A 12,805-nucleotide genomic window follows, 5' to 3' on the forward strand; every position below is an offset into this window, starting at 1 on the left:
TTATCGGATTTAGCGCTTTCCCACAGCAGCTTTCTTTACTGGTGTGTGCTGAGAGTAGTCATTTCAAACAAATATTTTGGTACCTTTTATCTTGGAAGCATTTTTTAAAACGTTCTTTTTTTCGTTGAAGTTTTGGAAGAACAAGATCACAGGCCTATTACCAATGTGTTTACCGAGTCTGCGAATCCGACCAACTGATTCACAGATGACGCCTAACTTATTTTTAAACATTTGAGTAATAACTTGCATTTTAAATCGGATTGGGTTTCATTCGGAGGTTCAGGGACACCAAAAACTACCAGATTAGATCATCTGCTTCGGTCTTCGAGGTGAGCAAGTTTGCGAGTCTGGAAGCTCATTGAGTCTTTGTACATCATAATTGTGCTGTCAAGGTCCTCTAGTCTAGCTGTTTTTAGTTTGAGTTCTGTCGTGTGCTCTTCTATCGCAGTGAAATGAGTCTTGAGGTCAGCAATCATTCCTTCTGTTTTCGCGTAAAGTCGGCTAGTTCACTACGCAGAAGACTCAACATCACCGTTCACTACGCAGAAGCTCAACATCACCGCAGAGCAATAACCGGAGCATAAGAAAACATTCATACGCAATAAACCAGCACTTCTGTGTGCACGGCAGGACTACAAGGCAAAGGCAGTCACTTATAACAGAGCTATGAATTGAACCAACCTGCACGAAACAGAAGAATGGCTTGGTCAGAGCCATGCTTGCGAAAATACCACCGTGCCCACTAAGGATGAAGTGCTGAGGCCGCTGCTTTATAGGAAACCTGTCCGTTGACGTCACAGGGCCAGATGAGATAGGTGATTCCAGAAGAAAGAAAGGAGGGGGAGGTTCCTGCTGCAGCTGAAGTTGGAGCAAGGGTGGTGGGATGGCGCTGCAAGGCTGGCTGCTGTGTGCTGTGGTTTGAAGAAAGGAGAGCAAGAAGCCCTGCACGAAACAGAAGAATGGCTTGGTAAGAGCCATGCTTGCGCAAGGCCCACCGTGCAGTACCGTGCGAACCGTAGGGGTGAGGGCAAGGCGAGTGAGTTGCTGGACCCGCTGTGCTTCGAGGAGCTCAGAAAGGGAATTGTGAATACCTAATTGCAGAAGGCGGGCAGTAGGCGTGCAGGCAGGGAGGCCGAGGGCGATTTTGTATAAGGGCTTATTTTAAAAGCGGCGATCAGTTATCTGACGCGATGCTAAGCCTACGCTGACCGGCCGCGGATGTTCGGCGATCCGACCGATCGCCGCGGCGCGCGGTGCGCCGAGCGGCCTAGAGATGGCGCTACCTGCGCGGAAGCATGGCGCTACCTGCGCGGTGGAGACGGAGGACCAGACAGCTGACCAAGCGGTACGGAAATTCGGTAGGGGAAAGTGGTGTTTACACAACAATTAAAAAGCAGGTAAAGGCAGCAGAGACGACGAAGTGGGCACAGAGCATGGAAACGAAAAAAAAACCCCTGGAGACTTATAGGGCAGAGAAACGGGAAATTAAGAAGGAGGGTTTCTATGACAATAAGATAGGCAGTACTTTGCTCTTCGAGGTACGGGCAGGGTGCCTGAGAACCCGGGCATACACACGGGTAGCTACAGGCGGCAGGATGAACCATGTGCCTGCTGCGGCAGTGATCGGGAAACAATAGACCATATTGTCAGGAACTGCACAGAGATACGACCACCGCGGGGTGAGGGGGAAACGACGCTGGTGGAGGCTTTGGGATTTGGGGCGAGGGTGAACCTCAACTTCAAGGCCATAGAGGTGACGAAGAGGCGAATGGAGTGGTGGTGGAGGAAAAGTAGGGAAGGGATGAGTACGCAGGCGGAGTAATCATACCGATGAGAATTTAGAACAGCGAGGGGAGAAAAAAGCAGGGGTGGGGGCGATCAGTTTTTAAACAAAGAGAGGGAGATGGAAGGGAGGATGCAAATCTATTAGGTTAGCTGGGAGTAAGGCGAGTAGGCGTAATAAAACTGGCAAGTCGGTTGCTGACAACCGACGCCCTGATTCAAAGAAAAAGCCACTAATCATCATAATCATCATCATCATCGCAACAGGTTACACAGATGTCATGGTCCCCGATCGCTCGAACGGCAGTTATAGCTGAAATAAAGTTGCACATGCGAGACAAGGGATGATAGTGTGCTGAAAAGTTGTATTACGGATTGTCATTCACAGTTGCACAGATAGCGGCGATCAAATATCCACCACGATGCAAAGCCAAGGTTCCCATTTTCCGAGCCGACCGGCGCAACGCAAGGCGGTTGCGGGCTGCTGGGGGCGCCCCCTCTTCTAAAATTCTCCGTGCGCGAGCGCCTTGCGTTTTCGTTCCTCTAACTTGTTGGGGACCCCAGCACCGGCTTCCTCTATTCTAAAACTAATACCGAGGCGCCACCGATCCAGACAAGTCACAGCCTGTTTGAATTGTCGGCTGCAAGTGTGAGCCACCGACAGGGGGGCCTGCTCGAAAGGCGCACGTAGGGGAGGCTGCGCCGCACAGCCGAGGACTATTGCGGCAGGCTGATTCGTAACAGGTTCTCCACGGGGGTCCGAGATCCCGATGGAAAAGGGTCTTCAACCGTTGTCCAGACGGGTGCTTTCAGAAAGAAGTGCTCGCCAGATGCTCGACTCCAGGCCTGGGCTGTACGACACCGTTCTGGAGCTTCACGGGGCCGGTCACTGGACGAATAGTGGCTCACCAGGAACGTTTTTGGCTTGGTCAGGCAAGCAGCAGAACACAGGAAGACACAACCGCGTCGCCGGCAAGTGCGAAGACAAACCCACACTGAAGTTGATTTGATTCAATATAAGGTTTAACGCGCCGACGCAACGCAGGCGATGAGGCGCGCTGTAGTGGAGGGCTCCGGATTAATTTTGACCACATGCGGATCTCTAACGTGCGCCGAAATCTCGTACACACGGGCGTTTTTGCTTTTCGCCTCCATCAGAAAAGCGGCCGCCGCGGCCGGGAATCGAACCCGCGTCCTCTGGCTCAGCAGCGCAACGCCTTAGCCACTGAGCCACCGCGGTGGGTAAACCCACACTGAAGCTCTACCAGGCTTTCAGTTGCGATAGAATACGCTAACAACTAACTATTCTAGTTATATTTTAGCCCATCAGTACTTTAGCCAAGCACACAAACTTGAAAGGTGACATTTCGCGAGATTAGAAATGTCCCACACAAAAAGAAACGTAATCGTAAACGGCAAAACCTGCTCCAGGAAAAGCAATGCAATTGAGAAATTTAGGTGTCTACAGGCCACTACTCGCACTGAGAGCTGAGATTCATGCTGTCGTCATTGCCCTGAGCTTTCCCCTTTTGAATCGCACCTTAGGGGCGCCCGCTCTCTGAAAGCTGCAGCGACCGGTCGAGAGGGCATCGGCCTTCTTCCGAGACGTATCTCGAGCGCGCGGACACTTCTCTAATTTCCACCGCTCGAGCAAGGCGTGCGCTTTCGGTCTCGGCCGTTCCGAGGTCCGCTGAGACACGGCGCAAAGCGTGCGTGCGGCGCTGCAGCTCGGTAAGCCCGCATAGAAGCTCTTGTCGCACTTTTTTGCGACACTGTCGGTAAGCGAACACCAGAGGGTGCTTTCGCTCTCCTTTCCGGCTGTCAAGGCCAATCTACGCACAGGCGACCCAGTCTCAACAGACGGCTCAACCCCAGGCGACACCGGAATGGCTACTAGCTCGGCTGGCCGTTGCTCGACATCGAGTATCTGAGTTGGAGGTTGAACGCGAGCGACTCGCTCAGTCGGGGCGTCGTCGTTGAGCTTAGCTGCACCGTGAAAACCGCTCAGCGTCTCCACTGCCAGCTCTGCCCCAGCGTAGACCGGTTCTGAACTCGCGTCCGGAAAAACGCCTTTCGTTTTAACGGGCTCGTGTTGCCTCGTTTCACTAACGTCGCGGTTTAGGCTTTCCCAAGGAACGTCGTTAGCCTGCAAACTCCACACATTCCGGTCGGTAGCCGTTTTCAAGGCCTTTCGTGAACCTGACCACTCCGAAAACAACGCTGAAACATCTCTTCTCACTGTAGGGTCCTTACACACAGTGAACTTACGCTGCCCTCTGTCGCGAGCCTCGGAAAATGCACTATCCTCGCTGTCTTTCCGAGTTTCGCCATTCCTCTCAGAGGTCGCGACATATTCTTACTTGAGCCCTTTGCAGCGAGCTCAGCTGATTCTTTCCTCAGACGTTTCTCGAATTGTACCCCCTTTCGCATAACAGCTGATGCGACCTGTACGAGAATATGTACCTGTATTCTGGAAGAAGTTGTGGGGATACTACCGCCTGCGTGACAAGTTGACCAAACGGACCTCCGATGCTGACCTTAGCAACCGGCAGGCGCACGTTTCGTGCTGCTACGGCCTGCTTCACCTAAACACTCTGTCCTGTCAGCTGATCTGGTTCAACGTACGAAGGGAGGACCATGTCTAACGTCACCGCAGAATCGCGAAGAAGAGGACGAGCTCACGTACGTACGGCTCCAGAAGTTCCCCTTTTTGCACCTCGCAGCAAAATGCCCCGTTTCGCCGCAGTTATAACACGCAGCCTGTTTTCGCGCTTCAAAAGCTTTCTTTCTGCGCTGGTCCTCGGCGTCTGCTCTCTTTTTGTTTTCGCGTCCAGTCGTCCAGTTTCGCTATCCGAGAAAACTACTTTGCTACTTCCACCTGGGGAGCCCTGCCTTTTGGCCTTGATTTATCAGGATTCGGCCTGAATTCTTTTTGGCCGTCTTTCGGCTCCTGCGCACCTCGACGTGCGAAGAACTCGTCGGCTAGCTGAGCTGCATGATCCAAAGTATTAACCCTTGGCCTATCTTGCAGCCAGAGTCTCAGGTTTTCTGCTAGACGGCGGTAAAACTGCTCGAGACCGAAACACTCAACTGCCTTGTCGTGCTTTCCGAAAGCCATTCCCTCTTTGAGCCACTCTTCCATGTTAGCCCTCAGCTTATAGGCGAACTCCGAGTACGACTCGCCCTTAGCCTTCTCGGCTTCATGGAATTTCTGGCGAAACGCCTCTGCCGACAACCTGTACTTACGCAGGAGGCCCGACTTGACTTCCTCGTAGTCCTCCGCCCCCTTCTTTGGCAAGCATGCCATCACGTCGGATGCCTCACCTGGCAAAAGCTTAAGCAGCTTTTGCGGCCTTGAGTCTCGGATAAACTGGGCCCTCTCGCACGTACGCTCGAAATTGACCAAAAAAAGACCGATGTCTTCTCCTACCTTGTAGGGTCGCATTAGGTCATTCATTCGCAACGTATGCCATGCAGTCGCAGCAGACTGCACGCTTGGCGCACTGCTGCCACTCTCACGCCTAGATCGAGATACCTCGATCTCGAGACGCTTCTCGAGACGCTCCTGTATCTGCCTCTCGAGCTGCTCACGCTTGCTGTCAGAGTCTGCCTCTGCAGCCTGACGCTTAGCGGTTTTCCTGCTATTGATCAGCTCAATGCATTCCGATAGCTCGTCATCGTCAGCCCCAACAGCGAGTATAGCCTGTATCAGCTCTGGCTTTCTGAGCGCGTCCGAAACGTCCATGCGCAACTCTTTTGCAAGCTCCAACAACTGCAGTTTTTTCAACGCCTCCAAATTCATGGCCTGTCTAGAGTACTGCTTTCGCACTGCTCCAAAATGTTTTGCGCAAATAACCCATGCGACAAAAACACATGTCGTATTAGCTATCCTCAGAAGCCTGGTAAAACTCTGGTTTTACCAGGCTTTGTGAAGAAACCTGGTGAAGAAAAGTCCCGCACTCACCATTGACTGCCGTGAATTCTGCAAAGTCTGAAGCCGCTGAGGAGTCAGTGGTGTTGGATCTCGCGCCACTGGCTCCAGGTGTTACGAAGTTGCCATCCGACCGCTGCCAACCAGTTGTTGCATCCGGGAAGACCGACCCGAGCCGAGCTCCGTCACCTGCGACATACGTGTAGTAGCGTGGCGAAGCGAGCGGCCAGCCAATGTTGGTGCCTCGAAGAAGACCAGAAGCCGTAGGCAAACTTAACGCGTTTACTTCATGGGGAGAGATGAGTAAGCCAAAGGACAATGCCCCGACGGGCGAGGGGACGGTACAGGGCTCGAGCAGAGTGACAGCATTTATTCACTGCTCAAACTGGAATGATTTGATTGATTGATTGATTGATTGATTGTAGGGTTTAACGCGCCGACGCAACGCAGGCGATGAGGCGCGCCGTAGTGGAGGGCTACGGATTAATTTTGACCCCCTGGGGATCTTTAACGTGCGCCGAAATCTCGCACACACGGGCGTTTTTGCTTTTCGCGTCCATCAGAAAAGCGGCCGCCGCGGCCGGGAATCGAACCCGCGACCTCGTGCTCAGCCGCGCAACGCCTTAGCCACTGAGCCACCGCGGCGGGTTCAAACTGGAATGAACTACAGCGCTTCGGGGGTGTTATTTATACCCAAAGCGCCAACGGTCAAAGCACGCGTTCCCTCTATATTCTGCGCACGACACGAACGGCACAGACACACACAACAGTCTTTCCAGAGAGCGTAAGCGGTCGGTAGTAGCGGCGCACGCTGAGGCCGAGAGAGAGGGAAGAGAGGAGGTCTCCGCAGCGGACGCGGGCTTCCGCGTCCTTCGGGCAAGTCTCGGCGGGTTGCGTCGGCACGCCACCGAAGTTTGATCACGCCGATAGCGAGGCGCCACTGATCCAGGCACGTCGCAGCTTGTTTGAATTGTCGGCTGCAAGTGTGAGTCACCCACAGGGGGGGTGACGCACAGGGGGGGTGACCTGTTTGGGCCCGTCGCCCCCCTTTGTCCTTTTCGTTTTGTTGGCGCTACACGAAATCATCGATTACCGCTACCGACTAGCCCAAACCCAAACTCTAATATGCAAGTGTGAGTCACCGAAAGGGGGGCCAGCTCAAAAGGCGCAGGTAGTGGAGGCTTTGCCGCACAGCCAAGGAGTATTGCTATGGGCTGATTCGTAACAGTAGTGTCGGCGGTTTGAATCCCACACACAACATCATCTCACCTCCATGAGATGTTGAATTTTTTTGGCCTGTGGTGGCTTTGATGCGATATTTTCACGAAGCCAAAGAACACTTTAATTGTCTTCAAGGAACACAGGTTTATTGGAGCGAACTTGTGATCCCGGAACAACTCATAGAATACCAGGAGACGAAGCAGCAGTCAGCAAATTGACGTGCGCAAGCAAGCGTCGGTGAGTCAAAAACCGAGGCGTCCGTTCTGCAGGCGTTTACCTTTCGGCGCGAGGATTTCTCGAACCGTCGAATTACATACAGAACACTCTGGACAAATAAATAATATTGTAGGCTGGCGAAGTTAGTTCAAAACACTATCCTATATCAAGGACGATAATACATGGAGCACAAAAAGAAAGAATAGAACACGTCCTTGCTTGGCCCACAGATAACACCGATAACACAGCACGGCGCAGCCGGGCGGCAAAACCAAAACATAAAGAAACAAACCCAATTAATGCTTCGCGGCAACATCAATAAATCATAGAATAGCAGTGAACTTCTAGGGTTAACAGACTGTACGAAGAAAGGGCTAGCAGCAAGGCTACTAAATGTACTATGCGTCACATGTACAAATTTTTCTAATGCAGAAAAAACGTTGTATACATGATTCCGTCCACATGTGGGAACCAGTACGTTGGTCAACTGTCGTTTTTTCTCGGTAGCTGGTGACTTGACCGAAGTCGTGGTCGCCGCGGCGGCGTCGGAGCCGGCGGCGGCCGCATGGGAGTGTTGACCGCCACGCTTCTTGCGGAGCGCTACGACCGTGAAGAGTCCGCCGTCCGAGATATCGGGTGAGGCAGGCACAGAGAAGTTTTCAGGCATAGAGGAGTTTTAGGGGGTGGTACTTGCTGTGGTCTCGGTCCACGCCATGGCGTCAGGATCGTAGCCACGAAGGGCCGTGGCCGCCATCGCCGGCGGCGGAATCGGGGATCGGGTCCCACCCCGCGAGGCAAGTCGGCGTTATTGCTACCCCACGAGAGAGGCAGCGGAGCTCCGCAGAAGTGAAGTCGAAGATCCGGGCTAGATAGCCCGAAAAGTGGCCCACTTCGACGACAGTGGTGTCTTGGGGTGCCGCTCGACTTTACGAACACATTGGTGTCAAAATGTTTGGGGTGCCAAGAAAAATTCCGCTGGCCCCATCAAAAACAGCCGGAGCCGATGTTAGACGGGTTCGCTCGCTGCGCTTGCTCGTAGCGGCCCAGAGCGGCGCCCACGACGCATCGCACGTTCGCTTGGGACCATGCGTCTCGAATTCACACCTACAACTAGTCGTGGCGACCTTCGTAACGATGAGTCGCATGCGAATTGCATGCACCAATCGTCCATGTGTCTCGCTCTTTATATTAAAAAGACTAAACTAAAAAACCGCGAAAACGATTGTTCTTCATACGAGTAAAAATAGCCAAAACAGACAAACCACTCTGCGGAAAAACGCATAATTGCCGAAATAAGGGCACTTAATCGCTAGAATTGTATAAAATTACATCATTTGCGAGAATTAACAAACGACAACGTTGAAGCAGTCTTTTAACCTCACGTCTTAGCGGTCCTAGCCAAATATGGCATCAATGAGCTGAAGCTCCAGACAAGCGGCATAAGAATGCCACGCATTAGACAATTCTGAGAATATCCGCAGATTTCTTTATCGCACCCTTCACTTTTATTCTCTCGTACACTTCGGAATCGTAAAGGAAGTCACATAATCCCGTCTTCTCTGCACGAACGCTTGAAAGTGTCGCGTTGGGTTTTGTCTTTCCTGCCCTCATGCTGGATTGCTAGCGGCGCAGTTAATCCCATGGTTATACGCCGGCCCTTATCTTGCTGCCGACTCCATCTTAATTCAGCACACTCCACACGTAGTATACCTTAATCTCACTTTAATATATCTAAATTGATCTTGATTCAACGTAACCATCTTAGACCATCTTATCCATCCCAATGCACTTTATTTCATACCTTAACCCACCCTGCTTCAACCTTATCTATTTTATTCCAAGTTAACCCCTCCTCGTGAATAGTTCCTCTCAATCCCTCAAAAGTAATTCGCGCAACCTCATTCATCTTATTCAACCATAATTCACCTTAAATTATCTTATTTCGGCTTAATCGGTGCACTGGCCTTAATCCCACCCCCATTGTATCAATCGCTAATGAATCAACATTCTATCCTTAATCATCTTGATCCCCCTTAATGCCACCTTGCCAGTCAAGTACTAATCAATCACTAATTAATTTGGGTAATAATGAATCATCTCATACACTGCTTAAATGCTGTGGGTTGCTCAAGAGCTTTGATGCATGGTTCAGGTGTGTCGCATCATTCATATCGGCACCCGTGTCATTCGACCTCAACCCTCCAACGAGACATGAATCCCTGGACTGAGGGACCACCCTCGCAAAACCGCTCAATCAATGTTTCTACTCCCACCGTATAATAATTACATCGTTCTCCCTCGGTGAAGCACCGGTCTTTACTTCATTTCTTTGTGTAGATATCCGTCAGCATGCTCTCCGACTCACGTCCCTGCTTCTGGCTCTTTTTCTCAGTCGTCCCTGAGCCTGATGTGGGCCCTCATGCGGTTTTCCGGCTGGCCAGCGATGGCGGCCCTGGTGATGTTCTCGCTGGGCGCCGCGGCCCTGACGCTAGAGCACCTGTGGATCAAGCAGTGGACCGACGCCTACGCCTCGGACACTACTCCGCAGCCAGCCCATGGCCTCTCCTGGATCGAAGTATTGGTCTCCTTTTGTGTCCTAGATGGTGCGTGTGACTTTCACTACTGCAACTGCATGAACTTGACCACCGCTACACTAGGCCAAATTTAAAATGGCTCGCCGTAGCGGTGCGTAATTTTTGCATTCGTAGGGACTGTACAACAACTGTTTAACGAGAATCGGGGAACTGCGCTGTTACCACCCCATGGTACTAAAACACTGCGCGGGGCAGCGGGGCATCCGGTCGCCTCCGCACGCCACTGCCTCCGGCCCCAGATTAACTCTCATCTAGGAAATTGCCTACGTGTCTAAACAACAATGCATAAATGCTAGCCGTGTAATAGGTAATTCGCTATGGAGATGTACTCATTACAACAAAGTGTGCTGAATTTTTCGGAGAGAAGTTTGAAAGACCCCCACGTGGTCCGAATTATTCAATCAATGTACGCCCTCACAAGCGCTCCAAGCTACCTTCAGCCAACGCCGCCTGCATACCATTGCCTATCGCGTCAGCTGAAAAAGGCTAAAGGACCACTTCCCTTCTGCCCTTTCCAATCCATCTCCAGCCTTTCCGCGCGCTTCCGGGCTAAGTGCATGTCCGCCTGGCAGCGCCGCTGCACGGAAGCTATAGGGAACGATACCGCGAGGTGGCGCCTCCACGTTTAGAGCCTCCGGGACGCCTTGTTTCCACCCCGGTCTGTGGTGTGGTACGAGGAGGTGGACACGGCTCAAGAGTTCCTACTGCTCCCGTTGAAAAGCGGCTGACGCGTTAGGCAAGTTCATAAAGGCGGCGTTGGTTCAACACATCTCCCTTATGCACCGCTTGCGCGACATGCTGGCGGGTGTACCCGCAATTGGTGCTCTTCACAGCGGAGCTGTTTAAGCTTCAGCTCTGTCCGTGTGAAACGTCAACGGAAAACTATCATCGGCGACGTGAAGAGGGGGAAAACGCTAGGCCAAGACGTGTGAGGAGAAATAGCGAGGAGGCAAGCGGCCCACGAGTGGCCGATAGGAGTGGGCAGGGGGGTCCCGAGAATTGAACGCGGCGTCTTTAAGCCGCCGTGAAACCAGCAATCTAGGCACTGGGCCACCACAAAGACCCGAGGGGTATTTTTTTTGTAACGAAAGATATTGGGACAACAGCGATTGCGGATATCGATTTCATCCGCAAGTAATTTCCAGGCAGCAACTGACAGTCTGTGGCATTACCCTGTGTAAAGTTTGCACCTTTACACAATAGACAAACGGCCGACTGTTCTCGCCGCACCTTTTTTTTTTTTGGCAGGGCCTATGTCTTCCTCCGAAGAATACCGCACTCTTATTAGCAATATTCGAATTCCTCACCAAAAATGTAGTATTCCCTTTGCGCGCACTCAGCTGCTATTTGCCACTCCCGTTGAATTTTACCGCTGTTGCGCATAGGCGTTGCAGCGGTATGTGGGCGAGGCAAACCGCCGTAGCCACTGCCATGCCCCCTCTCCCTCCGTCTACTCCCTCCCGTAGCCAAATTCGTTCATTCATTCGTTGCGAGCCCATTCAATTTGAATAGGTTAACCAGAACCATCAATACCTAGGGATATGGTTTACGCCCGACCTCCGTGGATTACTCACATTAACTACGTGTGCTGCAAGCCTACCAAGGCATTGTATAGCCTTAGACGTAACCTTCATAGCGCCCCATCTGATATTAAGTGCCTAGCTTACAGAACTCTGTCCAGGCCTACTATCGAATATTCTAAAATTGTATGGGACCCTTGCACATAAAGAAAATTCAAATATCGCTGGCATCAGTTACGTACTGAGCTTTGCAAAATAGCGGGCCTCCAATGTTTGGAAAATTAGGTCGAAGATTAAGCGTGTAAAGTTCTTTTTTCAGTGAATTCATAGTGAATTTAAATAACACCATTGAGATTTCTTCAGGTGAACACACAAGAGCACTCCAGACATCGCCATAATGTGTACATACCACACCTAGCCGCGCGTAACGACTGCTTTAAGTTCGGTTACGTACCGCGTGCTATCGATGAGAGTAATATGTCGCCCGAGTCTATAATTGGTTGTTCCTCGCTTCCGTCATTTCAACAGAATCTAAAATGGCTATTTCTGATTGCCAGTGACAAATGAGTTTGATTGATTGATTGTGGGGTTTAACGCGCCGACGCAACGCAGGCGATGAGGCGCGCCGTAGCGGAGGCCTCCGGATTACTTTTGACCACCTGGGGATCTTTAAGGTGATCCGAAACCTCGCACACACGGGTGTTCTTGCTTTTCGCCTCCAGACAAATGACTTTCGCTCAGTTTTTGTGTACGTGTGGGCTTTTTGTTGGTCGCATGAGATTGCCCATTGTTTAAGTGCAAGATCACAGGGTTTAAAGGCGGAAGAAAAAAACGTGGACACTAGAAGAGAAAAAAACAACCAAGACAAATGAAGCGCCTTGGTTTCTCTTCTAGTGTTCGCGTTTTTCTTGCGCCTTTAAATCCTGTGATCATGTCGAACCAACTGGCCCACATTAAGCTATTGCTAGTTTAAATGCATGTCCCTAGGGCGGTGCAAACCTCAGATGTGTCACGCACTGTTCTTTGGGTGTGCCTTGCACTGCATGCGTGTTCAATTTTCTTGATACATATAACTTTGAGCTGCTTCTCGCAACAATACCGAGAAATTTTCTTATGAACTGCAAGTCCCTTTTCTTCCGTGAGCAAAGTTTCTTCCACCCTGTGACGGCCCACTTCTGGGCTAACAGTATTAATAAATGCACTGAAATAATTCTGGACAACCCCTTTATTTTCCCCTTGGCTACACGGCTAGCTATCAAGCTTTAAATGTGGGACATAAGGAAAAGCGACGGCACCCGTTGTCAGAATGAACCTATTCCGCTGGTTTTGAGTGGGAACAAGAGAACACATACTGCAGCTGCTGCCCCTTCATCGCCAATTCAAGCCCACTGCACGCATTTTTCTCCCCTGCGCCGGGTTAACAGTACAGAAACCCACTAGGATCACCACCAACATGAAGCACCGCCAACTAGCCCCATTCTACGTCCTTTTCAACCCACTGGGCGGAAAGATCGCTCCGATTTTGCAGCAGAAAAAGACCC

General features: G+C 51.4%; 1 protein-coding gene across 4 annotated transcripts in view; it reads left to right on the forward strand.

The window, feature by feature from the left end:
- LOC144176019 (multidrug resistance protein mrp-7-like) overlaps nucleotides 1-12,805 on the forward strand; it is a 367,249-nt gene that overhangs the window by 304,255 nt on the left and 50,189 nt on the right. For all 4 annotated transcript variants that reach the window (XM_077705122.1, XM_077705124.1, XM_077705123.1 and 1 more), the window contains one exon: nucleotides 9,543-9,753. In XM_077705122.1, coding sequence (XP_077561248.1) covers nucleotides 9,543-9,753 — 211 coding nt within the window. The remainder of the gene's footprint in view (nucleotides 1-9,542; nucleotides 9,754-12,805) is intronic.

Source organism: Haemaphysalis longicornis, unplaced genomic scaffold (genome assembly GCF_048455015.1).
Source record: "Haemaphysalis longicornis isolate Haplotype H1 unplaced genomic scaffold, Haemaphysalis longicornis Haplotype H1 scaffold_3, whole genome shotgun sequence".
Lineage (NCBI taxonomy): Eukaryota > Metazoa > Arthropoda > Arachnida > Ixodida > Ixodidae > Haemaphysalis > Haemaphysalis longicornis.